At 40.2% G+C, this 19,897-nt stretch overlaps 1 protein-coding gene across 1 annotated transcript in view; it reads left to right on the forward strand.

Annotated features, from left to right (window-relative positions):
* TSPYL1 (TSPY like 1) overlaps nt 1–13,132 on the forward strand; it is a 61,613-nt gene extending 48,481 nt beyond the window's left edge. Inside the window, exon 2 of the mRNA XM_058566168.1 lies at nt 9,878–13,132. Within this exon, the coding sequence (XP_058422151.1) occupies nt 9,878–11,202 (1,325 nt within the window). The 3' untranslated portion in view covers nt 11,203–13,132. The remainder of the gene's footprint in view (nt 1–9,877) is intronic.
* Nucleotides 13,133–19,897: the final 6,765 nt, after the last annotated feature.

Below are 19,897 nucleotides of genomic sequence, written 5' to 3' on the forward strand. Positions count from 1 at the left end.
TTCTTTGTTTCTCATTCATTCCTCAACTCTGTAACCCTTCTGTCCCTCCACTCTTCTGAAATTGCTCACGCTAAAGTCACCCATGCCCGCAGAACAGCCCAATTCAGGAACTTCTCTTCCCAGTCTTCATCTCACTCAACACGGCTGCATTCCCTGAACCCTAGCTCCCTGAAGGCCATTCCTCTCTTACCTTCTAGGACAATACTCTCTTCTGGTTCTTCTCCTACCTCTAAAGACTATTTTTCAATTTCCTCTGCTTGTCCCACATCACCTGTCTCTTTTATGTTGGTGTTCCACAGAGTTCTATTTTTTGCTCTCCTTTTTTCTCCTTCTATATGTCTTTCTGGCATTCTCATCCACTCTCATAGTTTCCACTATCACCTATTCACTAACGACTTCCAAATCTGTCTGTAAACTGCGCTCTTCTGACCTACAAATACCCGAATCTATCTTCCAGTATCTCCAATGGGCTGCTCCAGATTCACAATGACACTCCTGTCTGTAACTGAACTTGTGATTTCTCCTCTCCTGGCGTAACCTGAGCCTCTTCCTATGTTCCATAACTCACTCACATTTCCACCCATCCCTGTTGTCCAAACTAAAACAAATCACTCTTCTTTAACTCCTTGCCCACCTTCATATCTAGTCTTTCAATCAGTTCCTTTATTATTTCTCTGAAATATTCGGTTCTGTCATTACCACATTTCTTTTTTTTTTAAGTGAGAAATCCATTCTTTTTTTTTTAAGATTTTATTTATTTATTTTTTCCCCCCAAAGCCCCAGTAGATAGTTGTATGTCATAGCTGCACATTCTTCTGGTTGCTGCATGTGGGACGTGGCCTCAGCATGGCCGGAGAAGCGGTGCGTCGTTGCACGCCCGGGATCCGGCCCCGGCCGCCAGCAGCAGAGCGCGCGCACTTAACCGCTAAGCCACGGGGCCAGCCCCCTTTTTTTTTCTTTGAGGAAGATTTACTCTCAGCTAACATCTGTTGCCAATCTTCCTTTTTTTGTGGTTCCTTTTTTCTCCCCAAAGCCCCAGTAGATAGTTGTATGTCATAGTTGTACATCCTTCCAGTTGCTCTATGTGGAACACCACCTCAGCATGGCTTGATGAATGGTGTGTAGGTTTGCACCCAGGATCCAAACGTGGAAACCCCAGGCCGCCGAAGTGGAGTGCGCAAACCTAACTGCTATGCCACCGAGCTGGCCCCTCTACCACATTTCTAAAGATATCTTCAATCCTTGCCTGAATTATTACAACACTTCACAACTGACATCTCAGCCTTTAAGTGTACAAACTTCAAGCCATTTTCCATATGATAGTTAATGTTATTTTCTGACACAATCCATGTCAGTTCCCTTTTTAAAACATTTCAATATCCTCTAATACTCACAGGATTTAAAAATGCATATATATTATAATTATGTATAATAATATATGTTACACACACACACACACACACACACACACACACACGTAAAAGGCCCTCAGCCATCAGACTCCATTCTACCTAACCATCACCTCCCACTAATTGCCCTATCTTTCAGACATTCCTCAAGCTGTCTGGGCTCCTACTTGTGTCTGAGTCTTTGATCAAGTTATTTCATCAGTCTGAAATTCTCTCTCTCTCTCTTTTCCTGTTATAATCCTATTTTTCTATTAGAACTCATCTCGAAATTATCTCCTTTGTACATTCTTAGCCAGCTCTCTTTTCAATTATAGGAATACAAACTTCCTGTTCTGTGCATCCACAGCCCTTTGCTCACATCTCTCTTGCTGCATTTGTCATCTGGTATTATAATTATTTATCTGTCTTCTCCACAATGTCATAAATGAAGAAAGTCCGTGCCTTTCAGATCTTTGAATTCCATCACTTAGCTCTGTGTCCTGCATGTAGTAAACACCAACAAATATGTCTTGACTTTATAGAATTTGGAAAGAACAGATAGAATGGCAGGTCTCCAGTCTGTGCCTCCAGTCTACTGTGCTACAGATGACATTGCAGAGCAGAATGGTGGCTAGAAAATCAAGCAGGGCCGCCCCGTGGCTTAGCCGTTAAGTGCGCGCTCCGCTACTGGCTGCCCGGGTTCGGATCCCGTGCGCACACCGACGCACTGCTTCTCCGGCCATGCTGAGGCCGTGTCCCACATATAGCAACTAGAAGGATGTGCAACTATGAAATACAACTATCTACTGGGGCTTTGGGGAAAAACAAAAAGGAGGAGGATTGGCAATAGATGTTAGCTCAGAGCCAGTCTGCCTGGCTCAGCAAAAAGAGGAGGATTAGCATGGATGTTAGCTCAGGGCTGATCTTCCTCACACACAAAAAAGAGAAATCAAGCAAATTTAGATTGGGTGCTCTGTTTACTTTTTTGTATTAGTAACACAGTTCTAGGATCAGCATTTACCATTTTCACTGGAGTTGAACTGGCAAAACTTTCTCTTTCGGGAGAGAAGAATGAAGTTAAGATGATCTGTTCCAGTTTTTGGAATCAGGGAAATGTTTCCAATAATGAGAGACTACATATGTGCAGATGATATGCTAAGTGGGAAGAAGAATGTAGTTTGCCTCTCTCTTCTCAGGATGAGTTAGAAAGAATTATTTCCAATTGGACTTTATGTATTTCCTGATAACAAACCTTGATTTTCCAAACTTCCTCCTGAGTATAAAACAGTAACAACTAATGAAATATTTATTGTCTAGAGCTCTTTTATCCTTGAGTTCATTCATCAGCAAATGAAATCTCTGAACCCCAAGCCTGAGAATCTGGAAATGCTATTAAATTAGAAATATCTGCAGTAGCAGGAGGGATTGTTTCTTAAATCTGTCCCACATTTAATAAATGCTTCCACTGAGGGAAATTGTCTCCTAAAAGCCATATGTTCTGTTTAGATTAATATATTACAGCTAAGTTAGCTGTAATATATTACAGCTAACTTAGCCTTCAGTGGCTAAGTTAGCTAAGTTAGCCTTCAGTGTGGAATCATTCAACCAATGTAACCAACACTGCATAAAGATCCTCCGGGTACCAGGCACTAAAGATACAAACACTGGAAAGAGAAGTTATCAGGCAAGAGACAACAGCCCTCAAGTTCCCTGGTTATTGTGAAAGTTCTCAGCTAACGAATAAAGTATTATGACAACCAAAGTATCAAGTTAGATATTATAATATGAACTTTTCATATTGAATTAATTTTTATTAAATTAATAAAATGTAAAGTAGTAAATGACTTTGACAAAAATTGCTTTAAAACAAGTAGGCCGTTTTCTATCATGAAAGTCTGGTTGTTCTAAAAAGGTTCTTTGACCATGGGACTATTCCCCAAAAACAATTTCTGATATTTTTGTAAGATAACATATGATTTCTGGAGTTCTAATGAACAGCAACAACACAAATTCATGGAAACAATGTTTAAAGGGTTTATCTAGAAAATGCAAAGAAATATTTTACCTTGTATGAAATTTCTTAACCTTAGGATTTTGAGATGTTTTCAAACATAAAAGTCATGTTTACTAAATGGCTTGACTGTCAATTTATGGTATTGTACCAAACAAATCACTATGATTCATAGTGACTTTCAAAAATCTATGTAATTATGTTCATTAATTGTTTCACATACATTAGTTTCTTATTTTAAATTTTTTTTAATAAGATGAATTTTTTTTTTGAGGAAGGTTGGCCCTGTGCTAACATCTGTTGCCAATCTTCCATTTTTTTTTTCTGTTTTTACTCCCCAAAGCCCCAGTACATAGCTGTACATCATAGATGTACAGTTGTAGTTCTTCCATATGGGATGCTGCCTCAGCATGGTTTGATGAGCAGTGAGTAGGTCTGCGCCCAGTATCAAAACTGGCAAACCCCAGACGGCCGAATCGGAACATGGGAATTTAATCACAATGCCTCGGGCCGGCCCACATTTTAAATTATGTCATCTTACTAAAAATACAGTAGGGGGTTGTCCCACCAAGCATACATTTTATTGGATATCTAAATGACTCACATAATTATGCAAATTTTTCAACCAATACTTCTTGAATTTGATTCATTTAGCTTCATTCATCTCTCTTAAGGGCTTACTTTTCTAAATTACTTTAAATCTACAAGTTTTATAGTAAAGAAACATATTTGGATTATCTTTTTGATATTACGTGAGCCAGTAGATAAGTACATCTAGTAAGAATACTTACTTTCAATATAAACACACACAATTTTTGCTCAAAAAAAAAAAGCTCACTGAAAGCATGAATTTTAATACATAATTTCTTTTCCTTGGCACCTTTATAAAATATAGGCCTGCTATCTTCATGGTATGGTATTTTAGTTGTAGCAAGCCCCTTTTTTTTCACCACCTGAAGATACTACATGTCCAGAACATCATTGTCCAATACAACTCTTCTGCCATGATGAAATATTGCACGACGTGCAGTACAGTAGTCACTAGCCAGATGTCACTTCTGAGCACTTGAAATATGGTTATGACTGAAGAACTGAATATTAAATTTTAATTAATTTAAATAGTCACATGTGGCTAGCAGCTACCGTATGGGACAGTGCAGGTCTAGAATGCGTGTTGAAATAACTGGAGCAGGGAACAAGTATGATTACTACGTCCTCATGCCCCACCCCTGTCTCAGACTATTCAACTCTTACTCCGAGCAGGATACAAGTCAAGTCTTATTTCTTCCATGAAGCTTTCCCTGACCACTCTAATCCACATGGGTGTCTTTCTTCTCTGAACTCCTAGACACTTAACTGTTATAATGGAATGTAGCACCTGATTATACCTTGTACAAAAGTTTAATTTTAATGTATGTAAATTTTAGCATAAAACAATACAAAAAATACTACCAGCTTCTATTGATTGGAAACCTATAGTGCTAAATGCTTTACACAAATTTTATTTCATCTTGTTAATAGGCCTTTAAAGTATGTATTATAATCTCTATTTTACCTATGTAGGCTTAGAGAGATGATGTAACTCGCTCAGGTCAAACAGGCAGTAAGTGGCAGAACTCAAGCTTGAAACCAGGTCCATTACTCCAGTCTACACAGGTAGGGACTTTTTTGGAGGATGTAGGGTCATATGAGGTACTTTGGCCTGATTGGATTACTGGAATTCATCACAACAAACCTAAGCCTGTCTGAGAAAACTACTTTGTAACAACTACAGCTTAGTGGGGTAAAAGATTATGATTCAATTTAAATTACAAGAGTATTTCATTTATAGTGAAAGACCATTCCAAGGTTCTTCCATCATAGACCAAACATATTACTTTCTTAAAGACCAGTTGCTCCCCCTAGTGAAAATGGATGGGAATACCATACCTATTAAGTATTTAAAGGAGAGATTCTCAGCAGGAGCTGTGGCTTCCTTAGGGCACTCAGGAATTTGTGCAGCTGTGTTTTGGTTATTACAAAGAATAGGGGTAGTCACTGGCTTTCATTAGGTGGGAGCAGGAATGCTAGACATTGAGCAGGAAATCCTCATCAACAAAAAACTGCCCCACTTCTGACAGGGAAAAGCCATTTATATTTATTTATCTGAGCCTGGAATTTAACATCATTTTACATATAAAAACAAAATATGTTTCCACTGTTTTACTACGCAATTAATTTTCTAGGAAGAAAACTATGGCATTTCATCTAATTTAAGACGTCATCAGTTGTAAAACATAAACATTATTTAAATATCACCAAGAAAGACAGGAAAAAAAGAAGAAAAAACATTGCCAATTAAACTATGACACAATGCATTCTTACATATAATTTTTATTTTATCTTTATTTAAAGAGCTCTTTTAGACTTATTTAGACAAACATCAAATATCACATTTCGACATATATAAAAGGAAAAAGAAAAGCAAAATAAATTGTTAAGGTATTTCTAAAATTTCTTCATATTCAGAAAATTTTCTGAAACAGTTGACTCAGAGTTGTCAATATCCATGTTTTGTGAAACAATATTATTCTCCCTGCTATCAAGTATTTTGATGACGCTATATTTCTTAAAACAGTGCTCAATTCTTGTGTCTAGGATTTTCTTCAAAGCCACTGACACCAATTATGCAAGTTTTGATGCTGGCACTTTTTTGAGCCTTCCAAAGATATTGATGGAAAGTTTTCAGACAAAAACTAGTGGTTATATCCCTTATTCAGATGGTCTTTAAATAGTTTGTCCAGAAATGAAATCAGTAACAACAACCAAGTTTGCACACACTCAGGCAATGACAATATCAACGACGTCTTGACTGACACCTGGCTGACATGTTTAAAGGACGCCTCTTGATTTCAGAAATGTGAAAATGTACTTCTTACGCTAGAAGAAATACAGAGCCGCGGCCATTAAGGGGAACTTTCCTTTTTCTTTTCTAGAACTTAACCAAGATTTGGTCATCAGCAAGAGCAATGTTACTCAGGGTATTTGAGCCACAAGTAAAACCGACCTGTATCAGTCTCCAGCCAATGGCGATTGTACCAACAGGTATAACTTTCCAACTACTTTGTTATTTCTTATAGTGTAGGCAAATTAATGCCTTTACATATTAAAAGACAGTATTATAAATTACTTTTATTTCTTTTTTATATCAGAGTCAAGGTTTTCCTCATTTTTTGTATATATTCAATCAAATATTCCATATCACAGCTTTTCCAAGAAGGAAGCATTCCTCCAAAGCATCTCAACACACCTCTGGGGAAATTACACTCACCAGAGTCCTGATGACATTTACATGCACCATCTATCACTGGAGTCTTTCCTAACATCATCAGTTAGAGAACTAATTAATTACACTTGTGGACATCACAGTGGTGACTTTGCCACATCTTCTAGGAACGGTCAAAGCCTGCCACTGTCTTCTGCATAAAAATAGAAGGCATATTAGAGTAATAAAAGCTTCCACTTTAGGCCAAATTAAATTATTCCAGTTCCAAGATAGAGGATGATTTCATGGCAATTAGAAAGAAGTAGACATTGTGGAAAATTCCATTATTCACTCTTATCTATACAGAAGTAATTTCAGCCATACATCACAGGATCTATATCCATTTTTTGCAGAGAAAAATGAAGTAAGGCCTGGAATTATTCCCTTGGCTTCTTCAGAAAGGAGACAATTGGAAACACAGTCTTGGTAGTTGGAGGCTTTGCTATGTAAACTCACCTAAGTATGTAGGTCCTTTCAGAGTTTGTCATACACTGTGACGACACAAATGTAAATTATTTGTAAAACAAAATTGTCTTCCCTGTAGTTTTCATATGCTTTCAGAGGCTTTGATGCATACGTAGAAATTCATTCTGACTATGACTTCGTTACTGCAGACAGTGGACAGTTCTCTGGTTTGCTGGTATCAGATAGGGAGGAGAGCAGGGTGACGACAACCTGTGTGCCCCTTACTTCTGCAAGCACGAAGTTGCTGCCAGGAGAAACTGTATTCTATTAATTTGTTCCTTTATTTGACATTCTGATAAGCTATGCAACACTGTGCAAGGCAGTGTGTGAGGCACTAGGTAAGGAAGGGTAAACAAAACCATGACCTTGTCCTCCTAGAGTTCAGTCTTCTCAGATACATTTTGTGGTAGGTTTGGCTTTCATTTCGTCTTTCTGTGTATTGCCAAAGTATATTTCTGGTCTCGATAACCAAAAAGAGACTCAAGATATGATAAATCACAGCTTTTGGGCAGGACCTCGGAGGAAGCAATGGACAAGTTGAAGGGGTTGTTGCCAGGAAAAACCTGAGGCACATAGATGCAACCAAACCTCAACCCAAGGATTATTCTTTTCTATCGCTTCTGTAACAAACTACCACAAATTTAATAGGTTAAAACTAAACAAATTAGGGGCCGCCCCGGTGGCATATCCGTTAAGTTCTCATGCTCCGCTTTGGCGGCCCAGGGTTCACAGGTTCGGATCCCAGACACAGACTGATGCACCACTTGTCAAGCCATGCTGTGGCAGCGTACCATATAAAGTAGAGAAAGATGGGCATGGATGTTAGTGCAGGGCCGGTCTTCCTCACACATACACACAAAAAAAATGTAAAAAAAAAAAAAAAACAGGCCGGCCCCGTGGCTTAGCGGCTGGGTGCGCGAGCTCCACTACTGGCGGCCCGGGTTCGGATCCTGGGCGTGCACCAACGCACCGTTTCTCCGGCCATGCTGTGGCCGGCTCCCACACGCAGCAACGAGAAGTCTGTGCAACTATGACATACAACTATCTCCTGGGGCTTTGAGGGGAAAAAAAAGGAGGAGGAGGATTGGCAATAGATGTTAGCTCAGAGCCGGTCTTCCCCAGCAAAAAGAGGAGGATTAGCACGGATGTTAGCTCAGGGCTGATCTTCCTCACAAAGAAAAAAAAAAAAAACCTACACAAATTATCTTACAGTTCTGAAGGTTAGACATCACGAAATCAAGGTGTTGGCAGGACTGCATTCCTTTGGAGGCTCTACCTGGGAATCTATTTCTTTACCTTTCTAGCTTCTAGAGGCTGCCTTTTATTCCTTAGATCCTGGTTCCTTCCTCCATCTTCAAAGCCAGCAGTGCAGCATTTTCAATTCTCTCTTCTTCTCCCTCTTTCTCACCTCTACTTTGGTCACCACATCTTCTCAGACTGACACGCCTGCCTGCTTCTTATAAAAACCATGATAATTACATAGAGTCCACCTGGATAATCCAGGATAATCTTCCCATCTCCAGATCCTTAACCTATAACCATATTTGCAAGGTCTCCCTTTTGCCATGTAAGATCACATAGTCACAGGTTCTGAAGATTACCACGTGAACATCTTTGGGGGGCATTATTCAGCCTACCATACAAAACAAAGCACAGAGAAAAAAATGTTTGCCTCCTTTACACCTTGAGTCAACTCATTGCACGTTGGCATTCTGCAAGTTTGTTCTCTACTTCAAGACCATCTTGGTTATCCACTATAACTGGCTTTTTTCATAAAAATGTGGGAGGTGGCCCCCCACTGGTATTTCTCTGAAGCCTGTAACTCTCTAACACCAGTTTTCCTCATAAGTCAACAAACTAAAACAACCAGACACTGACATCTCTTTTAAAAGAACTCTATGAGCTGACTGACACGAATAGATTAGAGCCAACCTTTCCTACCTCCTTGTAGAACTAAATTCGTTAATAGATTAATCATTTATGTGGCTGGAAATAGCTTTCCTATTTCCTGCAGTTTAGGGCCATGGAGCAAGATTTAGCAAACCGATCCTGGCCTAATTCCCGCACAGGTCATGTAACACAAGCTCTTCTTCGATGCGGATTATAAATTTAGGACTAGCAAGGAATAAGATGCATCACTTTAGTGGTAAAAAGCCGCTGAGTAAGCTTTTTCTTCCAGTAATGTTAGTGGCTAGAATTGATATTTTCATGTCACTTCTACTTGAGAAAAGGGAAACAATTTGCTATTCATCTTAGTTAAAAAATAAAGAGATTTTTGCTCCTGGCCATTATGGAGTAACAGGGAATAGATTTACCTTCTTGCTTAAAAAAATACTGAAAACCAGAAAAACATGTTTTCAGACAACGACAGCAGGCAGTGTAGTAGTGATCCCTACAATCACCCAGTTTACATGCTAGAGGCAGTTTCCAGATGCATCGCAGAGAGGGTCCTCACTGCCTTCACCGTCTGAGTCCGATCTACATTTATTTACGTAAGTCAAACGATCCCTCCACCCGCTTAAATTCGAGTAAAACTAGGACGACACAGTCGCGCGGCAGGCAACGCCGCACCCAACCCCGGAACAGCGAATCCTCGCGGTACGGTGAGATCTACAGCCCTGACGTCACCCTCACGGAGACGCTCGCGAGACTGGAGAGTGGGTGGTGCGAGCGGTGGTTTGCGCTTCTGTGAGGAAAGCAGCCTCTAAGGAACTGTTGGTCTGGCTGTAAGCGGCCAGGACGGGGCGGAGAGGAAGCCTCTCCACCACGCCCGCAGCCTCTCTGCTGCCGACCGTGCCTCAGGAGACCCGGACCCACAGCTGAGCCCGAAGCTCCGTGAGGAGACCGAGGCGTCGCAGGTGATGGCGGAGACGGTGGAGCGGAGCTTGGAGGCCGTCGCGCTCCCACCGCCCCAGCTCGCACAGGAGGGGGGAGCGCCCCACGACCCCGCGGGCTGTGGCCATGCCCCCCAGATCCGAGGCGGTGCGGATCGCGGTTGCGTAGCGACCACAGCGGGGCAAGAAGAGGCTCCGCCTCCCACGGAGGGCCTGGAAGCGGCGTCTGCGTCCGTGGCAACGGACAGCAGCCTGGAAAACGGCTGTCAGCGTCGCGAGTCGGGCGGGGAGAAGGCTCTAGAAGCCTGTGGCGCAGAGAAGTCCGGGTCTGAGGTGATGGCGGAGGCGAGGGCCGAGGAAGCGAAGACCGAAAAGTGCTCCGTCTTCTCGGGAGCAGGGGATGAGGAGGTGGTGCAGAAGGGAGGAGCGGAGGAGGAGGACGGAGGGAGGCAGGCGATGGAGGTCGAGGAGAGGCCAGTAGGTGAAGAAACGGAAATGGTGGAGGAAACCAGAGCGGCGGCGGAGGTGCGGGGGGAGGCAGGGCCCCCGCCCCTGGGCGTGGGTCTCCGCATGAACCCCCTGGAGGCCATCCAGCTGGAACTGGACACGGTGAATGCGCAGGCTGACAGGGCCTTTCAGCAGCTGGAGCAGAAGTTTGGACGCATGCGTCGACACTACCTGGAGCGCAGGAACTACATCATTCAGAATATCCCGGGCTTCTGGGTCACAGCCTTTCGGAACCACCCCCAGTTGTCCCCCCTGATTAGGGGCCGGGATGCGGAGATGTTAAGATACGTAACCAATTTGGAGGTGAAGGAGCTCAGACACCCTAGGACTGGCTGCAAGTTCAAGTTCTTCTTTCGAAGAAACCCCTACTTCCTAAACAAGCTGATTGTCAAGGAATATGAGGTCAGAGCCTCTGGCCGGGTGGTGTCTCTTTCCACTCCAATCATATGGCGCCAGGGCCGTGAACCCCAGTCCTTCATTCGCAGGAACCAAGACGTCGTGTGCAGTTTCTTCACCTGGTTTTCAGACCACAGCCTTCCGGAGTCTGACAGGATTGCTGAGATTATCAAAGAGGACCTGTGGCCAAATCCACTGCAGTACTACCTGTTGCGGGAAGGAGCGCGCAGACCCAGACGTCGCCGGATAAGAGAGCCAGTGGAGATCCCCAGGCCCTTTGGGTTCCAGTCTGGTTGAACTTTGCCCTTGGGAATGCTCCCGCACAAGGTCCCCTCCCACCTCTTGCTGGACCTGTGCTTGGGCAACAGAAAGGAGTATGCCTTCTACTTTTTTTTTTTTTCCCCTGACATTTCTCCACATTTTTTCCTCTGGACGTTCAGTTCTTTCAGCCTCAAGATTGGACCTTCATGGCCATGCTCCTCCACTTCCACATGGCCTTCATGCTGTTCTGTGCTACTGTCACATGCTGCATGGCCATGATTCCCACCAATCCTAAGCCAACCAAATGATGCTGTAGATTGCATGCCTTTGTCTGCACTGCTTGGATCCTGTTTGCTGTCAGGGCCTCTGGTTTGGCTCTTACCACCTGGAATTCTAGCTTTGTCTGGGAGCCCATTCTGCCCACTTTGCAGTGCAGGCATATAGCCTCTGGACAGTTGTGGGGCATTAATGATATCAAGGGAGAGCAGCAGTGGGCGATTTGGTCTTTGTGATTTATGGGACTCTCTTGCACCTCTTGCACTGTGGTCACCTCCTGGTTTTGCCTGCTGCTACCTACTGGATGAACAGCTTCCAGACCATTGTCAGCCCCACTGTCTGGTTTCTGGTAAACAAGAAGCTCCAGAACTGGTGGTGGACTCAGGTTTCCTGCTAGCACATAAAAGACCTCTCCTCTATTCCTTACCCCCTCTTCCTTCCACCCCCTGTCATCCAGGAACCCTACTAACTGTTAAGCAGGTGGTTGAGGTGACAAGTTAGATCTTGTCTTCATGGCAAGAGTAAGGATGGTGTCCATTCCAAGTACCAGGCTTCTCAGCCTCAAAGAGTGAATTTACACAAAACCTAGGTACCTCTTTGTGACTCCATTCCTCATCCTGAACATGATTAAGTGCCAGGGTGGCAGTACACTTTGTCTCTCTCTCCTGTCTCTTAAAAAAAAGTGATAGCTCAGAAATATGTGCAAAAGCAGACATTTTAGTTTAATTTGACTCTTTTCATTATTTCCAGGGACATAAAGTAGACTGCCAGAGCTCTTGTTTCTGTCTGTTCTCTTCCCTACCCTTTCCTCCACCCACTTGAATAACACCTAGAGGATTTAAAGGGAGGCAGATGTAGATGGAATGAAAAGTGATATCTAGTTCATAGTGGATGAAAGAACTAAAGAGATTGTTATGGATTCTCTAAGCAAGGGGAAACAGAACTAAAGACCACAGGCAAAAATGAGCCAGGTAAAAATTGGGCCTAAATTTAAGACTGGCTGACAGAGAGCCTTCAAGGAAGGGGTTATTTCTCTGTCAGTGGTGATGGGAGGAGAAATACTTTAACTCAGGATTTCTATTGGAGAATCGAAGGGGGTTGGAGTGTTAAATACGTTGCCTAGAGAAGAGTTCTTTCAAGAAACACAAACAATGCAACTTTGGGTGCTTTCTCTTTTGTTTCCATTTGATTTAATTTATGCAGAAGATTAATACTGTGCCCTTTATTTCACTAGTATTTAGTAAAAGCCTGTTATTTTCTGTTTCTGCTTACTGGGAAAATTGAGCTGTACAGGCTTTATTTTGCTTTCATTTGGGAACATTTGGAAAAATAGCAAGCTTACTTTCCTGTATGATATAAAGACTTAAATGAATATTCATAATGCTTTTCACCTGTTCTTGCTTCTGTTAAAACTATATCCTTAGAAATATAATTTGAATAACTTGGTCTTGTCAGATTCTGAAGACTGTGGAAATTGTTGTCTTGATAGAAAAATAACCTACAAAAAATGTGACTTTAATTGTCTTACTTGATAATTTGCCCCGGTAACAACTTAGTAATTGATGTGTCTCTTTTCCTAAATAGCATTAATGCTTGTGAGATTGCTCTGTCAAATTGAAAGCGTACCATTCACATATTTTTGTCTTTCCTTATATGCGTGATAGTAAAATAAAAGCATGTTACTCGGCTAGATTTCTTTTTTTTCACTGCCCATAAACATGCTTTAAGAAATTGTTCAATATAACAACAGATTATGGAATTATTAAAGTTCTTAAATAGATACAACAGGCATTATTCCAAAAGTAAGAAAATATGGCACACTGCTGTACCTTCCAAGGTCAGGAGAGTTGTTGTTGTTGTTGTTTTGCTTTAAAATGTTAACAATTGCAGCTGCTTACTCATGATGTCACTTTCTTCATACAGCTTGTGCAGCACCACCTCCCCTTCACGTCCTTAAAGCCTCCATTTCTACCTCTTTAAATGATATTCTCAGGTCATTCAAGCTCTTCTTTTTATTCACTTGTGCATTTAATAAGCAAACATTCAGAGGGTTCCTATAATAAGTGATAACCTCATCTATCCCCATGTTTTCTCAGGTGTAAAAACTTGTTCATTCTTCAAACCTCACCACCTTCTATCTATCTGTCAAATCCTTCAAGGCCTTTCATAGATAACTCTTCTGCCTTATAGTTTTTCTCTTCTCCTTAGGGAAGATGAAATGTTTATGACTTGGTGTACTTTGTGGGGACCTCTATTCTAGAAAATAACACATAATTCATTATAGTGAATTCCACAAATATTTATTAAGGCACTCTCTCAGGCCCTGGGAAAACAAGTATAAGAAGACAAAGTCCGGGCCGGCCCCGTGGCTTAGCGGTTAAGTGCGGCGCGCTCCGCTACTGGCGGCCCAGGTTTGGATGGATCCCAGGCGCACACCGATGCACCGCTTCTCCGGCCATGCTGAGGCCGCGTCCCACATGCAGCAACTAGAAGGATGTGCAACTATGACATATAACTATCTACTGGGGCCTTGGGGAAAAAAAGGAGGAGGGTTGGCAATAGATGTTAGCTCAGAGCCGGTCTTCCTCAGCAGAAAGAGGAGGATTAGCATGGATGTTACCTCAGGGCTAATCTTCCTCACAAAAAAAGAAGATAAAGTCCTATATTAAAGAATTGGGGAAAGACTGATATGCAAACAAATAATTGACACAGAGTGATACAGTAAAAAAAAAAATAACAAAGACGTATTTTCACAAGTTTTTCACTGTTTTCCTTCCTTTCTAGTTTGGAAGTTTTGTGAAAGTAGAGGTGGGGTGTCTTACGTCCCTCACTGCATCTAGCATAATGTTTTGCACAAAGTTGTCACGAGATAAATATTTATTGAATGACAAAATGAACAGCTCAAATGGAGAAAAAGAACAAAATAACCTAGTACCCAGAAAGACTTTTGATGAAGTAATGTAAAGAAGAAAACGGTTTTCAAGGCTTTTTGTAAAACTGATGTCCAAAAATTTGCAGAGCCTTTCTTAAAAGCAAATTTCTTATTTAAGTAATTAGAAAAGGTCCAAACACTGTATCATTTAACCTTTCACGTGCCACTTTAATAGATTATTATTTAACTTTGGATCAACTTTTATGTGCTTTGTTTTTGAATGTTTGAGGTGACTGTTACACTGGAGATAGAAAGGGATTAGACTCTAGACATGTGCTGTCCAATACAGTAGCCACTAGCCACCAGTGGCTATTGAGCACTTGAAATGTGGCTAGTCCAAACTGAGATCTGCTGTAAGTATAAAATATACCCTGGCTTTCAAAGACTTGTATGTTAAAAAGAAGGTAAAATATCTCAATTTTTTGTATTGATTGCATATTGAAATGATAATATTTTTGATATGAGTTAAATAAACTATATTAATAGAATTAATTTCCCCTATTTATCCATTTTTTTTAATGTGGCTACTGGTAAATTTTAAATTACATAGGACAGCATGGTTCCAAACTTGATGAATATCTCAAAGTATATAAAATACCTGTAAAAATGAAGCATGTTATTACTTTCTCCCCAAGAAATTTTTTGTGACTTTAGGACAAGGGTTATCTAGCTAAAATTCAAGATGGGTAAAGTACAGCTAGAGCCCAATGGGTAAAAAGGGTAAAATGAAATGTCTTCAATCAACTTGTTCTCAAGTACCAAGATATACTTAGTACTTTGCAAAATGTACTGTGTAAAAAACTATGTTTCTGGATATAAGTAGGTTAGAGCTGGGTGCCAAATTGGCACTGATAGTTATATTGATTATTTAAAGAAATCTCTAACAACATTTAGGACATACAGTTTCATATTTTTCTCAAATGTTCTGTATCTTTTGGTTTACAGATGTACATGAACCTCAGAAAATAAATTTCAGTTATTAAATATACCACTTCATGTATGTTACCTGGGCTCCAAATTTTAACAACAGGCCAGCAAAAGAAAAAAATGTGAATCGAGCATTGCATCAAGTCAATTCAATGCTTACCACTTGAGGAAGCATATTTTAGTTTTGAAAATTCGTATAGTCTTTGCTGCAAGAAAATTATTTATTTTATATTTGATACTATATTAAGGATTATATGGGATAGTAGTAAAGTAAAGTTTGTCCTTGCACTTGAGGAACTCACTGTCCCATTGAGGGGGTATCATTCCTTGAATACTTCCTCTTCAGCAAATCCACATAATTAAAACCACTCACACACACAAGAAAACTCAGGGGATTAATGCGGCCAAGAGGAGTTATCAGAGATGATCAGGACCCTCCTCTCAGCCAAATTCCCCTCCCTCTGTTAGTTGAAGATGTAGACTGTATAGAAGTGACAGATAGAAGCTTTATCCATTCATTAGTGTGGGAGGTGTTTGACTTGTGAGCAGTACTTTCTCCAGGTGTGCTTGAAGTACTTTGTTTCAGCTCTGAAGGGCCTCTGCTTCATCAGTGTACCACATCCTCAAGAAATGTGTGCTGAAACCAAGGCCTCAATAAGAAGACCTATATTTATAGAATTTTGTAGAGGAGTACATGAATGTCAAATAAGTTTGTTTCCAGATATGTAGTCAATTTGGGGCAATGTTGGGTCTATCTAGAACTGTATGCAATAACCCACTATCACTGATAACTATTCTCAATAATAGGTGTTTCCTACTTACCTCCTATAGTTTCCAATTATAGAACAATCTTTTAAATATGTATTTTTATTACCTTGATGGAAATTGATCAAGATTATTAGGCTTTTAATTGTGCACTTTTGTAGTTTAAATGCTTTTTTCTATTTTTGATGACTGATAAAAATACGCTACATAACATCATTTTTAAAATATTTCTCCAACTTATTTTAAAAAATTTCAAACCCACAAAAGTTGAAATAGTAATATTAAAATAGTAATACTGCCTTCCAAAAAAAAAAAACAAAGAGTGATCAGTAAAAGTAAACGCAAGTCACTAATAAGTCATTTCCTTGTTTTACAAGGGAATTTGAAAGACAAAGTACATCTGCTATTATGGATTGTATCTAGGAGGAACTGCCACACTTTTCTACTCCCTCAGCCTGGAGGAGCCATCTTTCCCTAAAGAGGTGCCAAGTGTGTTTGCCAATGCCCTAGGACAAAGTTAAAAATAATATATATCCACTCACACTAAATAATAGGTGGATCCACAGTTGATGGAAAGATCATATTCTAAAGATGCTGTCACTCTGAAAGGAAGTTTCCTGGGAGTGAGAACTTCAACAATGACCTGACTACAGACCAGATTTGCAAATGACATGAAACGAGGGGGTAAAATTACTCATTAGAAATAATGATCCTCCAAATGGAAATAGGTTAAAAGAATTAGCCTAACTGAACAGAATAGAAATTAATAGAGATACTTGTAAAGTGTTGGACACAAACTTCAATAAAGTGTAACACGGAGAAGCCTAATTCAGTAGCACATTAATACTTTAAAACTTAAGGTTTGGCAAATTATAATCTTATTAGAAGTGAAAGGGTAATACTGCTGCCCCAAAAGCTAATATTCTCCCAGGGTCCATTTAAAGAAGTATACTATTTATAATAAAGGCAGTAAGAATACCATTCTATTCTGTTATTTGGATGTTATTTTGTTCAGCTCTGGGCACCAGACTTTAGGAAGAACACTGGCATAATGAATCTTGTTTAATTAGCATGGAGAACGGATGAGGAACATTGAAGGAATTGATATATAGCCAGGCTGGTAAGGGGTGAGGGGTTGAGGGGAAGGATATAATGATGATCTTCAAGTACTTAAAGAGCTCTTGTGGAATCAGGCTAATTCCATTCTGCAAGACTACAGGGGTCAAAATGTAGAGCAGATGTGCTGGGAGCCTACCCCATGCCAGGCCCTTTGCAATAGCTGGATGTTATAAAGGCAGTAGATTTCTGAGTAAATTTAACAAAACTGGGAAGGGGGTGGGTATTCCCTCACTTGAGTCCAAGGAAAGGTTATCCATATTTCCAAATCTGTCTGCACCGTAGGGTCTAATTTAATTGGTTTGGGGTAGAGCCTAAGCTCAGGATTTTTGCAAAGCTCCCCAGCTATTTAAAATGGGCACTACTAATGTGAACAAGAAAATGCAAACGGATTCAAACTGGATATGTATACTGGCTAGAAACCAAGTGGAGAACGCACTCATGTTCCAATACTAAACTCTCCTGAACTCTGGAAGCAGACTTTGAAGCTTGAAGAAATGAAAACTTAGAAATGAAGTCACTATCTCAGAAGACATTGACAGGCTTATGTGTATGAATCAAGCTTTCAGTTGCTGTGGCTGATACTGCTTCAGTCTTTAGGGATGTCTTTCATTTTTGAACTTCTATACACTTACAGTTTCATAATAGAATTTGACATTGATTTCATACTGTCTGCACTATCTATTTAATGTAGGTGAATCTTAGCATAAAAATAATAAAAACTACCAAGTCAGCTTTCATTTGTTGAAAGTCTATTGGGACAAACACTTTTTACATATCTTATTTCATCTTCTCAACAGTCCTATAAATTAAATTTTCTTATATTCATTTTATATATGAGGAAATTGTGGCTGAGAGAAGTCAAGTGACCTGCTCAAATTGAACAGCTAATAAGTAGCACAATTGAGACTTGAAGCCAGATTTGTCTGATTCCAATGTATGTGTCTTTACCCAGTGTGTTAGTCAGGGGTCTCCAGAGAAATAGAGCCAATAGGAAGAGATTTATTATGAGGAATCAGCTTGGGTGATTATGGAGGCTGAGAAGTCCCATGATCTGCTGTCTTTAAGTTGGAGACCCAGGAAAGTTGGTGATGGTACAATTCCAGTCTGAGTCCCAAGGCCTGAGAAGAAGGGGAGCTGATAGTGCAAATACCAGTCCAAGGGCAGGAGAAGACCCATGTCCCAGCACAAGTACTCAGGCAGGATGCAAAAGGGGCAAATTCCTCCTTCCTCCACCTTTTTGTTCTATTCAAGCCCTCATGGATTGGATGATGCCCATTCACATTGAGGAGGGCAATCTACTTTCCTGAGTCCACCAATTCAAAAGCTAATTCCAAAAACACCCTCACAGGCATACCTAGAAATAATATTTAATCTGGGCACCCTTTGGCTCAAACTGACATATAACATTAACCATCACACCCAGCATACAAAGATATGAGGTCATTCAGGTCAGGGAACTTGTTTCTGATTTCCTTTATGATTGGGGAAAGTAAGGCTATATGACATTTTCTTGGCTAAGCATTATCACAGGGAGCCATCATAAGCAAACAAGCTTGTCTGAGAAAATTTTAATTGTGTAACAATGATAGCCTAAATATAAAAGATTGTGATTCAATTTTAATAATATAGAGAGCATCAAACATTTGTTGAAATGGCAGAACTACAGCAGAACTCATGCCATAGTTCTTCTAATGAATGTATGGTCTATAAAATTGCATAAACATTCTCTTCAGAGTACTTTAAACTTGACCACCAAAAGCAAACTAGAGTCAGATTATCTTCTTCAAGACCACTTCCTCCCTCTAGTGACCAGAAATGGGAATACCATATTCACAAGCATTTGAAAAACTGATTCTCAACGTGTATGTGTACCTCCCTCTAGAGAGTGTTTGGGAAATTTGCCAGAGTTATTTTGGTTATTACAATGAATGTGGGTGCTCTTGGCATTCCTTAGGGGCATTAGGAATGCTAGACATCTGGCAATGTGAGGGACAATGCCCCACATAAAACGATTATCCAGCGCTAAACATTCATGCAGATGAAAAATCTATTAGTATTAAAGCCTAGAACCCAGCACTATTTTACATATGAAAACAAAGGTTTTTTGCACTTTTTTTATACACTGCATTTTTGAAAGAAACTTCTTATTTCATCTACTCCAAATCACTGATTGCAAGATACATCATTACCTAACACTAAAAATGAAAACAATGTCAATTAAACTCCAACACAAAGCTTTTAATATGCAGAAATTTTATTTATCAACAACACAGTGAAAAGGCAACCTATGGAATGGGAGAAAATATGTGCAAACCATATATCTGAAAAGAGGTTAATCTCCAAAATATCTAAGGAACTAGTGATTCTATAGGCATAGCCGTCTAGCTACTTTATCATGTCATTTAGTGTAGGCATGCCCAAGCATTTACAAATTCGAATAGATATTTTAAGAATTATTTTATTTTTATTTCTCCTTAAATTACCACTAAGAAGTTATACTGATTTTTTTTTTAAATTGTGCATGATGGTATACTATTTTGAATTTCAAGAAAGAAAAAAGAAGTCATAAAACATTTATTATAAGAAGGAATGTTATATCTGATGGATTGAGAACTGTTGACTTAAGGCATTAAAGCGAAGGTCATGAATTCTTGTTTCTCCCTTTAGTAACTGGGCACTGCCCCAACAACTGTCACTATCTTTGTGGCTGGG

The sequence above is a fragment of the Diceros bicornis genome, chromosome 23 (assembly GCF_020826845.1).
Source record: "Diceros bicornis minor isolate mBicDic1 chromosome 23, mDicBic1.mat.cur, whole genome shotgun sequence".
Taxonomy (NCBI): Eukaryota; Metazoa; Chordata; class Mammalia; order Perissodactyla; family Rhinocerotidae; genus Diceros; species Diceros bicornis.